This window comes from Aquarana catesbeiana, linkage group LG01 (assembly GCF_042186555.1).
Source record: "Aquarana catesbeiana isolate 2022-GZ linkage group LG01, ASM4218655v1, whole genome shotgun sequence".
NCBI classification, from domain to species: domain Eukaryota; kingdom Metazoa; phylum Chordata; class Amphibia; order Anura; family Ranidae; genus Aquarana; species Aquarana catesbeiana.
The window spans coordinates 722,096,235-722,115,058 of record NC_133324.1 but is presented as its reverse complement, the minus strand read 5'-3'; the positions used below and the strand labels follow the sequence as shown (position 1 = coordinate 722,115,058).

General features: G+C 45.1%; 1 protein-coding gene across 5 annotated transcripts in view; it reads right to left on the bottom strand.

Annotated features, from left to right (window-relative positions):
• IL15 (interleukin 15) overlaps positions 1-18,824 on the bottom strand; it is an 88,751-nt gene that overhangs the window by 7,105 nt on the left and 62,822 nt on the right. For 3 of the 5 annotated variants that reach the window (XM_073604224.1, XM_073604207.1, XM_073604215.1), the window contains 2 exons: positions 18,174-18,260; positions 14,185-14,337 (listed from right to left, as the gene is read on the bottom strand). In XM_073604224.1, the coding sequence (XP_073460325.1) occupies positions 14,185-14,337; positions 18,174-18,260 (240 nt within the window). The remainder of the gene's footprint in view (positions 1-14,184; positions 14,338-18,173; positions 18,261-18,824) is intronic. The other 2 variants (XM_073604244.1, XM_073604235.1) reach the window with 1 other exon arrangement.

Below are 18,824 nucleotides of genomic sequence, written 5' to 3'. Positions count from 1 at the left end.
TTGTAGCTGCCACCATAAAACCCAGTGTCTGTTAAGCTAAACATAAACTATGTGACCAGCTGAAATCCGCTATGTGGGTGACCCCATTGGCCTTCTACTGCCTGACATTCTTCTATTAAAAAAATCAAAGGAGCTGTACAGAAATTTTTTTGTTTAACCACTTCAATACAAGGCACTTTCACCCCCTTCCTTCCCAGACCAATTTTCAGCTTTCAGCGTTGTCACACTTTGAATGACAATTACACGGTCATGTAACACTGTACATAAATGAAATTTTTATCACTTTTTTTCACACAAATAGAGCTTTTTTTGGTGGTATTTAATCACCGCTGTTTTTTTTTTTTAATGCTACAAATAAAAAGAGACCGAAAATCTTCCAAAAAAATGCATTTTTCTTAGTTTCTGTTATAAAATTTTGCAAATAAGTAATTTCTCTTGATAAATTTTGGCCAAAAATGATGCTGCTATATTTCCTTGGTAAATTGGGGGACAGACAGATTTTTTATTGGGACACTGAAATGTGTATAGGGACAGGGGTACTTGGTGTACTTTGTGGGGTGATCTGTAACAGCTCTCTGTGTAAAATCATCCCCACACAGAGAGCTGTCAGAGATCTGCAGATTCCCCCTCTCCCCCCCCCCCACCACTGAGCTCTCACTGAGCTCGGCGGGAAGACCTGTCACAGAGACACGTGTCTCTGTGTACATTCTGAAGGCTGTGATTGGATACAGCCATCAAGTGATCGGGAGGGCCAATCACAGCGTCCATATCCCGATCTCTGCCCACCTGGATCCTGTGATCAGAACGATCCGCAGCGCGCCTCGTGGCCGCGCTGCGAACACTCGTTCTGAGGGATGTTCCTGAACGTCCACTCAGAACGAGAAAGGACCACCCGGCCTGGGAAGTAGTTAATATCAGCAGAATCCAGCCTGTGGCAGCAGTCGGAATAAAATAGGCACAGCGGGAGATTTGACCATCCATGTTCTATAGATTGGATAAAGGAATTTTTTTTGTTCAACCCACCAGATAAACAAAATAAAATCTAACATTGTCCATGCAGCTCAATTAGCCCAGATCACACTTTATTATGCAGCTACCGAGAAGCCATCGTGGGTGGGCCTAGAGGCAGTGGATCTATACCCTCTGTCAGTTACTAATTTGCTTTAGCTGACTCGTTCTGACCGTGGGCTTATAGTTAACCCGATTACACATCATTCCCTTGTAGTGTGGGATAAACTGCACAGTTCCTTCAAATGAATGTCTCCTCAAATTCCCTTACTCTCCTTTTTTAACCGCCCAGCCATCTATCCAGTAGGGATGGGCAAACGGTTCGGCCCAAGCATAAGTTTGGGCCGAACTTTCGCTTTTCGGACGTTCGACGAACAGACGAAAAAACGGGCCGTTCAACCGTTTGTTCGCCCCCCCGAACCAACCACAATGCATTGCGGTGCTGAACAGTGCATTGCAAGCCCTGATTGGCAGAAGCAGTGAAAGCTTCAGCCAATCAGGGCACAGAGCACTGTCAGAGTCATGATTGGACAATGTCATCATGGCTTTATCCAATCATGGCTCATTCTCGCCCCACAGTATGAAAATATTCTTTCAATGGCAGGCATTTTCAGTGTGATTTTGGCATGGAGAGAGATAGAACAGGGCTGTGTTCAGTGCTATTAGTTAGTTAGTGTGCTATACTGTGCTATTTTGCTTCAATTGTCAGTGTAGAATATCAATTTAGTGTCAGTCTAGGGATAGTGTGAGTGTAGTGAGGAGGGCCATGATTCAGTGTGCAGCTAGAGTAGAGACAACTCAGATAGTTTCAGTGTAGTGTAGTGAGTAATCTTACATTAGTGTAGCTAGAGTAGGGACAGGGCAGATAGCGTCAGTGTAGTGACGGTCTATTTGATTATGGTACTGCCAGTTTAACGCCATTTACTTCTGTGTGCGTTACTGCCAGTTTTACACCATATAGTTTTGTGTGCGTTACTGCTAGTTTAACGCCATATTATTTTGTGTGTTAGTGCCAGTTAGGGATGAGCCGAACACCCCCCCGGTTCGGTTCACACCAGAACCTGCGAACGGACCAAAACTTTGCACGAACATTAGAACCCCATTGAAGTCTATGGGACTCAAACATTCAAAATCAAAAGTGCTAATTTTAAAGGCTAATTTGCATGGTATTGTCCTAAAAAGGGTTTGGGGACCCGGGTGCATGTATCAATGCAAAAAAAGTTTTAAAAACGTCCTTTTTTTCGGGAGCAGTGATTTTAATGATGCTTGAAAAAAAAGTGAAATATTCCTTTAAATATCGAACCCGTGGGGTGTCTATAGTATGCCTGTAAAGTGGCGCGTGTTTCCCGTGCTTAGAACAGTCCCTGTAAAAAATGACATTTTTAAAGGAATAACAGTCATTTAATGTAATGTCGGGTCCCGGTAATATGGATGAAAATCAGTGAGAAAAACGGCATGGGTACCCCCCCACCCCAGTCCATTACCAGGCCCTTTGGGTCTTGTATGGATATTAAGGGGAACACCGCACCCAAATTTAAAAAAAGGAAAGGCGTGGGGCCCCAGGCCCTCTGAACAGCAGTATACAGGCGGTGCAAACAAGACATGGACTGTAGGTTTGTTAAGTAGAATCTGTTTGTAATTTTGAACTGGTCCAGCCAAAAAATCTATTTTAAGTTTTTTGGAAAACATAGGGAAGGGTTATCACCCCTGTTACATTTGTATTGCTGTCTGTGCTCTTCTTCGGAAGATTTCACCTCACTTTCTGTCTCAATGACAAATGTTTTTTGAAAATTTCGTGTTTTTAGTGAAACAAGGATTGGTGATAAAGCATCAGTGGAAAGGAGCAATGTTTTTCCCATATTAACTCTTACAGGAGAGAATTTCCCTTCCTAGGGGTAGATTTCATCTCACTTCCTGTTGTCTCCTTCCGTTTGCAAGTAGGAGTCGTTTGTAAGTTGGATGTTTGAAAGTAGGGGCCTGACCTATATACTCTGCAGAAATTGGGGCCTTAGGTGTTGCCACAACACTGTAAGCCCTCACAGGGCCCTGCTGTGAAATATAAGATCAAGAATTGTAATTACATGCACCTGTTGAACAGGGTCAGAAAAATTGGGCCTTTGGTGATGGTGGTGGTGGTGCTGGTGCCACAACACTGTAAGTCCTCACAGTTACACTTGGAGGGCACTGGAATGGGCCCTGCTGTGAAATATTGGATCAAGAATTGTAATTACATGCCCCTGTTGAACAGGGTCAGAAAAATTGGGCCTTTGGTGATGGCGGTGGTGGTGCTGGTGCCACAACTGTAAGTCCTCACAGTTACTCTTGGTGGGCGCAGAAATGGGCCCTGCTGTGAAATATTAGATCAAGAATTGTAATTACATATCCCTGTTGAACAGGGGCAGAAAAATTGGGCCTTAGGCACTGGTGCCACAACACTGCAACCCCTCACAAATATTCTAGTTGGAGCGAAGGAAAAAGTCCTGCTGCAAAGTATTGCATCAAAAATTGTAATTACACGCCCCTGTTAAACAGGGGCTGAAAAATTGGGCCTTAGGCACTGGTGCTGGTGCCACAACACTGCAACTCCTCAAAGATACTCTAGTTGGAGCGCAGGAACGCGCCCTGCTGCAAAGAATTGCATCAAAAATTGTAATTACACACCCCTGTTAAACAGGGGCTGAAAAATTGGGCCTTAGGCACTGGTGCCACAACACTGCAACCCCTCACAGATACTCTAGTTGGAGCGCACAAATGAGCCCTGCTGCAAAGTATTGCATCAAAAATTGTAATCACACGCCCCTGTTAAACAGGGGCTGAAAAATTGGGCCTTAGGCACTGGTTACATCAGCATCAGGTGCTTGGTATCTGGTGGTGATCCAAGACTGATTCATTTTTATGAAGGTCAATCAATCGACCGAGTCGGTGGACAGGCGCACCCTGTGATCGGTTACAAAGCCTCCAGCAGCACTGAATGTGCGTTCCAAAAGAACACTGGATGTAGGACAGGCCAGTAGCTCAATTGCATACTGTGCAAGCTCTAGCCAGTGATCATCCACAAGACCCAATAACCCAGAGGATTTTCGGTGGGAAAGGTGTCCAAGTCAGATCTTGCCCCTAGGTATTCCTGCACCATGTAGAACAGACGCTAGCGTAGTTGCTGGAACCGATCATACCTTAGGGCTGCGGACTAAAAAATTGTCTGAACGCATCGGTCAGACAGCCACCTTCTCCCCCGCTCCTTCTTTGACTGACCGAAGCCTCAGCAACACGTTGTCCAGGAATAGGAGTTTGTAACCTCCCAGTCTCTGGGAACGCGTTGCACAGACCTTTCTGCAAGGCCTTCCAAAGATTTTTCATCCTCTGCTCCCTCTGCGACGGCAAGATAAGGTCCGCAACCTTACCCTTGTAACATGGATCAAGGAGGGATGCCAGCCAGTGACAATCCCTCTCCTTTATACCACGAATACGAGGATCCTTCCGCAGGCTTTGCAGGATCAGGGAGGTCATGCAGCGTAGGTTTGCTGAGGCATTCGGTCTGGAGTCCTCTGGGTCACTAAGGACGACATGATCCGCAGCCACCTCCTCCCAGCCACGTACAAGTCCATGGGTTTCTTCGGACTGTAAACGATCCTTTAAAGATTGCTGCTGATGCTGAGTGCCAGGCTCCACCTCCATGCTGACACAATCCTCCTCCTCCTTCTCCTCCTTGTCCTCTTCCTGTGTGATCGGCGGGCACGCAGGAACACTGTCTGGATAAAGGGGGCCTTGAGAGCTAAGGAAGTCCTCCTCTTCCTGCCTCTGTTCTGCCTCAAGTGCCCTGTCCATTATTCCACGCAGCGTGTGCTCCAACAGGTGGACAAGGGGGACAGTGTCACTGATGCATGCACTGTCACTGCTCACCATCCTCGTGGCCTCCTCAAATGGTGACAGGACAGTGCATGCATCCCTGATCATGGCCCACTGGCATGGGGAAAAAAAAAACAAGCTCCCCTGACCCTGTCCTGGTGCCATAGTCGCATAGGTACTCATTGATGGCCCTCTGCTGTGTGTGCACTGCAGCATGGCCAACGTTGAGTGCAGCCTGGTGGGCATGTCACAGATTAGGCGGTTCTTGGGCAGGTTAAATTCCTTTTGGAGGTCAGCCAGCACTGGCATTATACGACCGGCAGAAATGCACACAGACTTTCCTGGCCTGCCCTTAGGACATCCTGTAAGCCCGAGTACCTGCCCAAGAACCGCTGCACCACCAAGTTATGGACGTGAGCCAAACAGGGCACATGGGTCAGTTGTCACTGTCGGAGGGTGGAGAGGAGGTTGGTGCCATTGTGACAAACCACCATTCCTGGCTTAAGCTGGCGTGGCGTCAACCACCTCTGAACCTGCCCCTGCAGAGCTGAAAGAATCTCTGCCCCAGTGTGGCTCCTGTCCCCCAAGTACACCAGCTCAAGCACCGCATGGCATCTTTTGGCCTGCGTACTTGCGTAGCCCCTTGAACGCCTATGGAGCACCGCTGGTTCTGAGGACAAAGCACAGGAAGAGGCCATGGAGGAAGAAGAAGAGGAGGGGGTGGAGGAGAGAGGTGTGTCAGAATCACCAGTAGTAGCATTTTGGAGGCGTGATGGCGGAACAACCTCCAACACTACTGTCCTGTATCCTTCCTAGCTGCCAGCAGAGTCACCCAATGCGCCGTGAAACTTAAGTAAAATCCCTGTCCATGCCTGCTGGACCATGAGTCAGCAGTAATATGCACCTTACCGCCCTGTCCAGCGAGGCCAAGACATTGCCTTCTACATGCCGGTAGAGAGCCGGAATCGCCTTCCATGAGAAAAACTGGCGTTTGGGAACCTGCCACTGAGGAATCGCACATTCCACAAACTCATGGAAGGGGGCAGAGTCTACCAACTGAAAAGGTAGCAGTTGAAGTGCTAGCAATTTTGCCAACCTAGCATTCAACTGCTGGGCATGTGGATGGCTGGGAGCGAACTTCTTTCTGAGGTGCAGTAGCTGGGGCAGGGAAATTTGCCTGGTACAATCTGACGTCGGTGTACAGTTAGCAGATTGCCCGCAAGTACTTGGCTGTGACACACCTAAGTCTACACCTTCATTCCTCTCAGTGCAGTTCTCAGAGAGGACTGAAGGTATAGTGGGGTTGGAGATCCCAGCTAATGAGGAGCAAGGAGAGGTCCTCTTTGTTCTTTGGTGTGGGTCTTTTAGGTACGCTTGCCAACGAACTGCATGGCAGTTCAACATATGTCTGGTCAAGCATGTGGTGCCCAAGCGGGAGATGTTTTGGCCACGTGAGATACGCTTGAGACATATGTTGCAAATAGCAGCGGTGCAATCTGATGCACTTGTCTCAAAAAAGGCCCACACCAAAGAACTTTTGGAATAATGCCTAGAGACAGCAGCGCCCTGCACATGCGGAGCTCTGCGGTGTGATGCAGTCAGTGTGCTGCCCTTAAGCTAGCCCCTGGAGGGCATCCTGCCTCGTTGGTGATGTGCCTCCTCCTCTCTCCTATCAGGCACCCACGTGGAGTCAGTGACCTCATCATCCCCTCCCTCCTCATCACTGGAGCAAACCTGGCAGTATGCTGCAGCAGGGGGAACATGACTGCCAGATTGCTGTTCTTCTTGGGCACCCCCTCTGTCTGGGCTCGCGTTACTGCCTTCCTCTGGCCGAGTACCATCATCGGAGCCTTCAAAACGCTGGGCATCCTCCTGGAGCATGTACCCAACACTGTGGTCAAACAGTTCGGGGGACTCCTCAGGAGGACATGGTGGGGCTAGGAAGGAATCACTGATACCATTGAGCCTGGGTGAGAGAGGATGAGGAGGATGAGGACAGCTTGGTCATCCACTTGACCAAGTCTTCCGCATGTTGCGGCTCAACACGGCCACCTGCCAAAAAAAAGGCAAAGCATGTCCCACGGCCACGTGCTGATGAGGATGCACCTTGTCCACGACCAGTACTGTTGCCTCTAGACACAGAGCCTGCTTGCCCTCTTTTATTGGCTTGTGACTGTCTGCCTCTCCTTGTTGGCCTTCCAGACATACTGATGTCCTGCAGTGAGATGTAGCTGCACAAAACTGGGATGTATATATATACCGATTATACTGCAGCTAGCAGAATCAACTGCCTGCCTGTAGTATTATTAGTATGAGAACACCTGCACTTGTCTTCAGGTAGCTATACTGTAGGTGCAACTGTGAAGGGTACACAGTATACTAACTGGAAATACTTCAAGAGCCTGCCTGTGCTATTAATAGGATCAGAAGAAGCACACAAGCACCTGGCATCCGGTAGCTATACTCTAGGTGCAACTGTGCAGGGTTACACAGTACACTAACTGAAAATACTTCAAGAGCCTGCCTGTGCTATTAATAGAATCAGAAGTAGCACACAAGCACCTGGCTTCAGGTAGCTATACTGTAGGTGCAACTGTGCAAGGTTACACAGTACACTAACTGTAAATACTTCAAGAGCCTGCCTGTGCTATTAATAGGATCAGAAGAAGCACACAAGCACCTGGCTTCAGGTAGCTATACTGTAGGTGCAACTGTGCAGGGTTACACAGTACACTAACTGGAAATACTGCAAGAGCCTGCCTGTGCTATTAATAGGATCAGAAGAAGCACACAAGCACCTGGCTTCAGGTAGCTATACTGTAGGTGCAACTGTGCAGGGTACACAGTACACTGGCTGGAAATACTTCAAGAGCCTGCCTGTGTTATTAATAGGATCAGAAGAAGCACACAAGCACCTGGCTTCAGGTAGCTATACTGTAGGTGCAACTGTGCAGGGTACACAGTAGACTAACTGTAAATACTTCAAGAGCCTGCCTGTACTATTAACAGGATCAGAAGAAGCACACAAGCACTTGCCTTCAGGTAGTTATACTGTAGGTGCAACTGTGCAGGGTTACATAGTACACTAACTGTAAATACTTCAAGAGCCTGCCTGTGCTATTAATAGGATCAGAAGAAGCACGCGAGCACCTGGCATCCAGTAGCTATACTCTAGGTGCAACTGTGCAGGGTTACACAGTACACTAACTGTAAATACTTCAAAAGCCTGCCTATACTATTAATAGGATCAGAAGAAGCACACAAGCACCTGGCTTCAGGTAGCTATACTGTAGGTGCAACTGTGCAGGGTACACGGTACACTAACTGGAAATACTGCAAGAGCCTGCCTGTGCTATTAATAGGATCAGAAGAAGCACACAAGCACCTGGCTTCAGGTAGCTATACTGTAGGTGCAACTGTGCAGGATTACACAGTAAACTAACTGTAAATACTTCAAGAGCCTGCCTGTGCTATTAATAGGATCAGAAGAAGCACACAAGCACCTGGCTTCAGGTAGCTATACTGTAGGTGCAACTGTGCAGGGTTACACAGTACACTAACTGGAAATACTTCAAGAGCCTGCCTGTGTTATTAATAGGATCAGAAGAAGCACACAAGCACCTGGCTTCAGGTAGCTATACTGTAGGTGCAACTGTGCAGGGTGCACAGTACACTAACTGGAAATACTTCAAGAGCCTGCCTGTGCTATTAATAGGATCAGAAGAAGCACACAAGCACCTGGCTTCAGGTAGCTATACTGTAGGTGCAACTGTGTAGGCTACACAGTACACTAACTGGAAATACTTCAAGAGCCTGCCTGTGCTATTAATAGGATCAGAAGAAGCACACAAGCACTTGGCTTAAGGTAGCTATACTGTAGGTGCAACTGTGCAGGGTTACACAGTACACTAACTGGAAATATTGTAAAAACACCTGCCTGCCTGTCAGTATATTAGGAAGAGGAAGAGGAACGGATCTAGCTAAACTGAATACAGTGTATATATATATATATATATATATATATATATATATATTTATTTATACACACACACACACATACACACAACACCTGGGATGTATATATACACACAATACACTGTAAGTGCAGCTAACTGACTCGACCTGCCTACTCTATCTAACTTAAATCAAATGACACTGTCTCTCTGTCTATCTAACTCTCTTTGCCGCAACACACTACACCACTCGAATTTGGCGCGAACGGCCCATAACGTTCGTAATCCGCCGAACGACCGAACACACGATGTTCGAATCGAACATGCGTTCGACTCGAACACGAAGTTCATCCCTACTGCCAGTTTAACGTCATATAGTTTTGTGTGTTACTGCCAGTTTAACGCCATATAGTTCTGTGCATCACTGTACGTTTGGCACATTATATTGCAGTATATTATAGTGTATCCATGGAGTGTGTCTGTGTAGTGTGAGTACTCAAATTAAAGTGCACCAAACACCTCTTTACATTGATTAAAGATCATTTACGTACAGATTTTAACTTCTTCTTTACATTTGCTTATAAGCACCGCCCCTCCCTACCAATAATGTGTGGGAGGACAACAAGGAGAGGCAGACTTTCCCTTGGCACTGTAAGGGGGCCAGCACAAATGTGTCCACAGGCAAAGGTGGATCTGGTGGTCAGTCCTCAGGCAGGGCATCATTTCCACTGTTTAGTAAGTTTACCCGTGCTATCCAGCCACAGCATGGTGGACTGGTTTACTAAACCTTCCTCATCCTCCTCATCCTCCTCATCCTCCTCATCCTCTGTCACGCAAGCAGAGACAAGTGTGCAGTCCCCTGCAGTTGCAAGAGTGGATAAACCTGCCTCCTTGTCCACATCTATTCCTGCCATAGCCCCCAACATCAGCCATTGAGGAGTCAGCTGAGTTATTTGACCACAGTGTCAGCCACTTGTTCCTTGATGATGCCCAGCCATTACTGGATTCAGATGTTGGTTCTGCGGTTGAGGATGACAGGAACATGAGCCTAGAGAGAAGGAGGAACACTGGTAGACAAATTGGCATGCATGATCCCCAAGCCACAGCATTACAGTGGTAATGATGAAGATGGAGGAGATGGAAATGATGATGATGAGGTCACTGATGCGACTTGGGTGCCAGATAGATAGACCTTATGATGGATACAGGCCTTAAGACGTTTGCATCCGTGCAAGAACAAGCCCAAAACCCGTCTAGGAAATACTTTTGCTATTTCCAGATCGCTCACTTCTTTACGATATACACACGGCCACATTCTTCTCTTACCAGCCTATCCCTCTTCAAAAGACATATGCAATTCTGATCCGTATGTCCCGGGCATTATATCCCATCTATACACCCATCTTACGTCCCCACCAGCTAATTTTCCATTATACACGGCACAATGGTCTAGGGACCTTGAGATAGACTTGGAGGCGGAGGATTGGGATGATATCTGGGCGACCACTAAATCTTCCTCTCATAACATTTTAGCACTTGAAACAAATTATAATGTACTCATGCGTTGGTATATGATCCCGGTGAGGATTTCTACATTTTTTGCCTGGCTACCCTCTTGTGTGTTTCTGTGCTTGTGGGCAAAAGGGCATGCACACTCATACTTGGTGGACTTGTCCCATTGTGCAGAAATTCTGGACTGAGGATGGCCTTCACCTTGGTCAATATTTCTCTGGATCCTGACCCATCTCTCGCTTTGCTGAATCATAACACACTGGATTGTACTAGAGCTCAGTTCCGTCTTCTACTACAAGTTATAAAAGCAGCCAAGCAAACCATAGCGCAAGCTAGGAAGACCTCCACACTTTGTGCCCTTGAAACAAAAAACAGGGTCTGCCAAGCAATGAAATACAGTAAAATTGGAGCAACCTCATTTTTTTACATCTCCTCTCTATCATTTATCCTGAACCACTGGAATATGATTTTTTGATCATGAATATCTCATGTCTTTAACTCTTAGATTGCTTGTAACCATTCCAATGTTGGTTCTACTGAAGCCTATTCCATTATGTTTTGGAGGCTTCATGCCTTTTCTCCACCTTACATGATGTTTATTTATCATCATTTTGAACTGACACCTTCTTGATAACCTAATCTAATAACCTAATCTTTATGTATGCTTTGGGTTCTTATATTTGTGCATACTCTGTGATCGGTTCAACAACAATATCTAAAAAAATCTAACAGTATATTGCCAGCCATAGTGTCAGAGCCTAAACAATGACAGAGGGTGACCCCTTCTGTCATGTAATAGTGTTCAGGCCTAGTGATTGGCTGCTGCTTGGCCCGAATACATGCTTTAAACAAGTATCAGTGGTGTACATTAAAGTAGAACTAAAGGCAAAACTTTTTTTTCATTTTGGATGGAGTAGGGGAGGATTATATCCGTTTTTTTATTGGGTTTTTTTTGCCCATGCCTATGGAGACTACCCTTTATTTCTTGTCCCAAGCAGAAAATGAGGAAATCCATCCAAAATGAGGGAATATCTTGTCACCAGAACTAGTATTCCCATTGCAAAAAGTCCCCTCTATTTCGGTTTTGGTGGCAACCCACGTTTTGGGATATTATTTTACTTTTACTTTTGGTGATAACAGTAAATAGGACAAATAGAGAAGGTGAATCTCCCTAAAGGGAACACAAAGAGCAATAAAAACATGTAATGGAAAAGAAAGTAAACTGAAATACTATACCACTGCTAAAAGATTCATATACACTTTAACTACTTCCGGACCGCCCACCGCACATAAACTGCAGCAAGGCGGCAAGGCGGCCCGGCTGCGTGAAACAACGTGCCTGTACTTTATTTGCGCTCCCTGGTCTGGGGCGTGTGCCACTGGCAACCCACTTCCGCTGTGATTGGACACAGGAGGAGCCAATCCGCGGGGCCGGCGGCCATGATGGCCACCCACAATCGTATTCGGGAATGACAGATTCGCTGATCACCACCATTACTAGGAAAAAATGTAAAAAAATTCAAAAGTTCCTAAATCTACCCCATAGTTTGTAGACGCAATAACTTTTGCGCAAACCAATTAATGTACGCCAATTGGGATTTTTTTACCAAAAATATGTAGCAGAAAACAAACTGGCTGAAATTGATGAAGAAATTTGATTTTTTACATATTTTTAATGGATATGTTTTATAGCAGAAAGTAAAAAATATTGTTTTTTTTCTAAATTGTTGCTCTTTTTTTGTTTATAGCACAAAAAATAAAAACTGAAGAGGTGATCATATACCACCAAAAGAAAGCTCTATTTGTGGGGAAAAAAAACAGCACAGCAATTTTATTTGGGTACAACGGGTACAACGTCGTACAACCGTGCAATTGTCAGTTGAATTAACGCAGTGCCGTATCGCAAAAAATGGGCTGGTCATTAAGAGGATAAATCCTTTCGGGGCTGCAGGTTGCAGTTTGCATACCCCAGGTGCATTTTGTGTTTTTCAATACACATTTTTGATCCATTGAAGTCTACGGAACCAAAAACCAGGAAAAAGTCCCTGGCCCTTTCCACAAAATGCACAGACGTGAACTAGATCCAAAGGAAACCATGTTACATAGTTACATAGTTGGTGAGGTTGCAAAAAGACACAAGTCCAACCTATGTGTGTGCTTTATGTTAATATTACATTGTATATCCCTGCATGTTGTGGTCATTCAGGTGCCTATCTAATAGTTTTTTGAAATTATCTATGCTCCCCGCTAAACCCACTGCTTGTTACTGCTCTAACAGTAAAGAACCCTCTACTCAGTTTAAGGTTAAACTGCTTCTCTTCTAATTTTAATAAATGGCCACGTGTCTTTTTAAATTCCCTTGCGTGGAAATGTTTAATCCCTATTGTAGGGTCACCAGTATGGTATTTGTACATTGAAATCATATCCCCTATCAAGCGTCTCCTCTCCAGAGAGAATAAGTTCAGTGCTTGCAGTCTTTCCAGATAGCTGAGATCCTTCAGTCCCTTTATTAGCTTTGTTGCCCTTCTCTGGACCCTCTCCAGCTTCAGCACATCCCTCTTGAGGACTGGTGCCCAGAACTGGACAGGATACTCCAGGTGTGGCCGGACCAGAGTCTTGAAGAGTGGCAGAATTATTTTATCTCTGGAGTGAATCTCCTTTTTAATGCATGCCAATATTCTATTGGCTTTGCTTGCAACAGCTTGGCATTGCATGCCATTGCTGAGCCTGTCACTCACTAAGACCCCCAGGTCCTTTTCCATCCCAGGTTTCCCCAGAGGAACATTGCAGTCTTGATTACTGAATTCCCCATTTCCCTCGTGAAGACTAAGGAGAAGAATAAATTCAAAACCTTCCCCATCTCTCCATCTTTTGTAACCAGATTCCCTTCATCATTACTTGTGGGGCGAATATGCTAAATGGACTGTAGTGCAGTGGCAGCCGGTGAAACATTTTTTGGGGGGCAGCAAACAGTATGACAACCCCCCCCAGTCGGTCGGTAGCACTTACCCAATCACTGGCAGCTTTCCTTGCTCGAGCGGCGGCAGCCTCCCGTTCTGCTCTCCACGGGTCATCATGGAGGCGGTGGCTTTCGTTTCCTCCCTTCTCCTCGATGGCCAATCAGGAGTCTCCTCTTTTTGGCCAATCGGAAAACAGGTCTCACACCCGGACTGGCCGGATTGAGGATCAGTGTTTCAAAAGCGAATACTCATTCGCTGTTGTAACACACCTGGGTGGGATCGGAGCGCATTCTCTGCGACCTGAACCCGACCCCAGCCTCTGGCTCTAATCAGGTGCTTAAAAAAAAAAACTGACCACTGTAATTCATGTGCCCTGAAAGTGGCTGAACGCATGAATGGGGGTGGCCGCGGTGACCGTGGAAAGATTCACGCTATGCATGAATCTATCCATTGCATATAGGGGGTGGCGTGGAGAGAGGGGGCGGTGCCTGGGCACCCCTAATGGACGGATCCCCACTGCTGTAGTGTGTTTCTGCAAAACTGAAAAGGCACTAGAAAAATGCATAGGTGTAAACCAGGCCTTATTCCAATATAGGTCAGTGGGACAATCGCCCCTTCATCTCGGTCTTTCTGGTGTGAGTACAAGCACATGTCTTGTCAGCAGATTCAATTTACATTTTTGTTACATTACACTGCAAGCCAAGGAGACTGTGGAGATCCACTGGGGTGTGGAAGCCGCTTGCATCAACATATTACATACATTTTATTTATTTATTTTTTGCCTAGCTATTTATTGCTGCAATTTTTTACCCACATTCAAAGTGCATCAGTTGAAAACAAAGGTTGTCTTTGGCTCCAGCAGACCTTGTAATATGCAGTACATAAACAGTCTTTGCAATACATACCTCCAAAAAAGTAATATTCCCATTGGTTTCAATATGATCGATTTTTTGAGTTATCTCTTCGGCTGCATCCTCATCTCCTATTAGAGTAATTTCTTCTACAACTGTTTTAAGTTCCTGAACATAGCAATGCAGAATTGATTTTCTACATGTATCCTGTAAACGGTACAATATAAACCTTCAGTGTTAAAAAACAGATTCCTACACCAATAAATAGCACTAACACTAACACTGTGATAAAACACTAAAGCCATAAATACCATACTGTATTATTTACTTTTCAGTTTGATCAGTACTACAAATGTGTTTAACAATGTAAATAAATGAATACAAATAGCCTACTTCAAGTGCTCTATACATGAACCAAAAGTGTATTTTAAAGGAGTGTCTTGGTGAAAAAAATCCTTAAAATTAAACAATTACTGTTTAAGTCATAGTCTCTGGTTGGCTTTGAATTATAGGCTTGCAAGGGCTCATTCACACCATCAAAATGCAGCATGCAAAGGTTAGTGCACTGCAGTGCCTTTCAATTTCAAATAGCACCCTAAGCACCATCAAAACACACCTGTGCTGCAACACACAATGGTACACTACAATACATAATGTGTACTACTGCAGATTGCTGCAAAAATACAGCATTCCCTATCTTTTTGTGTGTTGAGTTACAGCCCATTGCATTCTGCAGCACATTTCAGTGCACGAAAATGCATGCACTGCAGCCCACTGGGATCAGGCCCTTAGGAATGACTATACAGAAAATAATGTTTGAGTAATGTCAATAACTGATTGATTAATTAGGCGGTATGTGGGGTTACTGAATGAGTGCCAAAAGTGCTTGATGTTGTTTACGGAGTTTATTTTATTAGGTTGAAATAAATCTGCAACTGATGATGATCCTTTTAATATGAGTGCCCACTTCTAAACAGTTTCCAAATCAGGAAGAAAAGGCATGGACCGCAATTTGTACTAAAAACAGGTAAGGATACCAAATTTGCTAAATGAAATCCAGGGACACCTACATTTAACCATGTCCACAAAACCACACCCTCATGTTTAGCCACGCCATCAACATCCCAACAATCCCTGAAACAATTGCTCAATGACTTTTGGGACTTAAGCCATACAATCTTTTGGGACACAAGCCATACAATCAAAAGTATAAGGCTGCTTTCACACTGGGGCGGCGGTTCTGTTAGCGGTAAATTGCCGCTAGTTTTAGTGGCGCTTTTCGGACACTAGCGGGGTGCTTTTAACCCCCGCTAGCAGCCGAATGGGTTACTAGCGCCCGTGTTGTGGCATTTACAAAATGCTTTTCAGGCGTTTCCGAAGCGCTTTTTAGGCACTTCAGAAGCGCTGCCAATTCATTCCAATGGGCAGGGGCGGTGTAGGAGCGTTGTATACAGCGCTCCTACATCTCCCCAAAGCTGGTGTTTGCAGGACTTTTTTTCCCATCCCGCAACCACACCGCCCCAGTGTGTAAGCACTCAGGCTTTCACACTGGGGGGATATGAGAGGCAGTTTTCAGGCGCTTTACAGGTGCTATAACAGTAGACAGGGCTTAATGGGCTACTGTTAATAAAGCCTAAACCTATGCTACTGTGGGTGAAGAGAGCATAAAGTATACGTGGTCTGGCTTAAAAAATGGATAGAGTGCAGGGATCAGAAGTAAGTAACACAGAGCATGCACAGGTCAGAAGAAAGTATTGCACAGAGTTCAGGAGTAAGTAATGCACAGAGTGCAGGGGTCAGGATTAAGTAATGCACAGAGTGCAGGGGTCAGGAATAAGTAATGTGCAGAGGTCAGGAATAAGTCATTTGCAATGTGCAGGGGTCAGGAATAAGCAATGCCCAGGATTCAGGGGTCAGAAATAAGTAACACACAGAATGCAGGTGTAAGATTTAAGTACCACAGAGACTTAGGAGTCAGTCAGGAGTAAGTAACACATATGGACTGCAGGGTAAAAAACGCAACTGCCATAGACTGTATTTAAAATAGATTATACTATTGGCTTAATGGTTGCACCCGGTTTCCTCCATGTCTTCCATGCACTGATCCATTGACTTCAATTGCTTTAATTGTAAATTATTAGAATATTATTGTTACTAAATGCTAATTATCAGTAGGTTCCAATCTTGCCCAGGAAACACTTATGCCGCGTACACACGGTCGGACTTTTCGGCTACAAAAGTCCGACAGCCCATCCGACAGACTTTCGATGGACTTTTGGCGGACTTTTGGCGGACTTGCGGCAGACTTTCTAACGAACGGACTTGCCTACATACGATCACACAAAAGTCCGACAGATTCGTACGTGATGACGTACTCCGGACTAAAATAAGGAAGTTGATAGCCAGTAGCCAATAGCTGCCCTAGCGTGGGTTTTTTCCGTCGGACTAGCATACAGACGAGCGGATTTCTGGGTCAGGCATAGTTACGACGTAAAGATTTGAAGCATGTTTCAAATCTAAAGTCCGTCAGATTTGCGGCTGGAAAAGTCCGCTGAAAGTCCGGGGAAGCCCACACATGATCGGCTTGTCAGCCGGCTTTAGTCCGTCTGCGTCCGTCAGACTTTTGTAGACGAAAAGTCCGACCGTGTGTACGCGGCATTACTGTATATAATTTACATAGACCTGTCAGATAAATTCACATGAAGCCGTAGGGCACATTTACATTACCAGATCACTTCAGTACTGTAAATAGAAGAGTACTTCTTTGTGTCATGTATATAAATCTACAGAAAAAAATTATATATTTGTACCTCCAAATTATATTACGATAACACGGTCTCTAGCAAACAGAAGATTTGTAAGTGCTTAAAGTGGATGTAAAATCTTACATATACCTAATAAAGTAAACGGCCTCAGGTGATACACAGAGAGGAACCAAATCCTCCTACATAATTTATACCTGTCAATCTCCAGACTTCTCTACATCCGTTCAAAGTGCACAAATTATACAGCTTGTCTGAGCTGTCAGGAAAAACGGGGCAAGAGCTGAAGTTACACTCTACAGAGCTCAGTGAGGATAGCTCTGATAGCTGATTGGAGGGAAGGGTGATGCTGATGGCAGAGGAACAAGACAGCAGACAGAAATGACACTTAGGGGTTGATTTACTAAAACTGGAGAGTGCAATATCTGGTGCAGCTCTGCATAGAAACCAATCAGCTATTAGGTTGTTTTGTCAAAGCTTCATTAAACAAGTTGAAGTTAGAAGCTGATTGGCTACCATGCACAGCTGCACCAGATTTTTCACTCTCCAGTTGTAGTAAATCAACTACTTAGTGTTCTTAAAGCGTTTGTAAAGGTGTTTTTTTTTTTTTTTTAAAAATAACAAACATGTTATACTTACCTTCACTGTGCAGCTCGTTCTGCACAGAGTGGCCCCGAACCTCGTCTTCTGGGGTCCCTCGGCGGCTGTTTCAGCTCCTCCCCGCAAGCATTCACCACCTTAATGCGAGCTCCCTCGCACGGTGGTGAGTGCTTGCGGGCGCGCTCCCGTGATACAGCCGGCGGCTATAGCCGCTCGCTGTATCACTCGGCCCCGCCCCCCGGCGCGCCGCGTCATCGGATGTGATTGACAGCAGCGCGAGCCAATGGCTGCGCTGCTTTCAATCCATCCACTGCAGCCAATCAGCGGCCAGGGTGAGCGGAGGAACAGATGTCGGGAACGCGAAGCTGACTTTCGAGGCGTCAGGTAAGTAAAACGGGGGGCCTGGGGGTGGCGGTTCTGTCAGAAGTTTTTTCACCTTAATGCATAGAATGCATTAAGGTGAAAAAATTTTTACCTTTACAACCCCTTTAACTGAGAGAAGTACACACTAAAGAGGGATATGCTTTGTTCATATTTCATGTCTAAACACTGTGCATTTTCTTCCCATATGTAAACAGGCCAATCTTTCTAATGTGTGCTGTGTTTCTTTCACAAAATAAGATTGGTTGTGTATCTTAAGACAACAATCTCCTTTCTGATGTGCATAGTTGAAATACATACTGTATGAAGAAGTAAGGAACAGAAAGAAATCTTGAAGCATTCTAGATCATCTCGGGCTTGCCTTCTCCCTGATTTCTTACCACATTCCTATTAGGATTATGCAGAAGACAAGGAGAGACAAGTAAGTTTCAGCACTACAAAGAAGTCTCAGAGCTTTGCCTATCAGAACGGCCCAGGATTTTGGTAAAGCAAGAGAAGTTCTAAAAGTTGCTGGAGGTATGAGCAGCTCTGGCTACCTACACTTCAGAATGCAATGTGACATTTTGTTTCTAACCAGTAGTGGAGTGCTGCCCAACAACAGAGGTACCCCTGCAAAAAACACCAGTGCCTTTGATGCCCAAAGAAAATGGTCAAATCAGTGACATAACAGAAGAGAGAGACAGAGGGTAATTTACTAAAGTGTGGAAAAAAAGTGAACAGAGGTGAACGAAAGCTGTGTTCACTTTACATAAATACTATCTGCAAGTATAACACTGTACAAGACTGGATGTGTAAATGTAAACTCAACCTCATTTCAACGCATGTCATACCTTATTTAATCAAGCCCACTGAGAGAGAAATATAGAATACCAAGGGTAAAAATAAAACACAGCCAGAAGTATTCAACATTCCATTAAAAAAAGGCATATCTAGCTGGTACATGAGAAAACT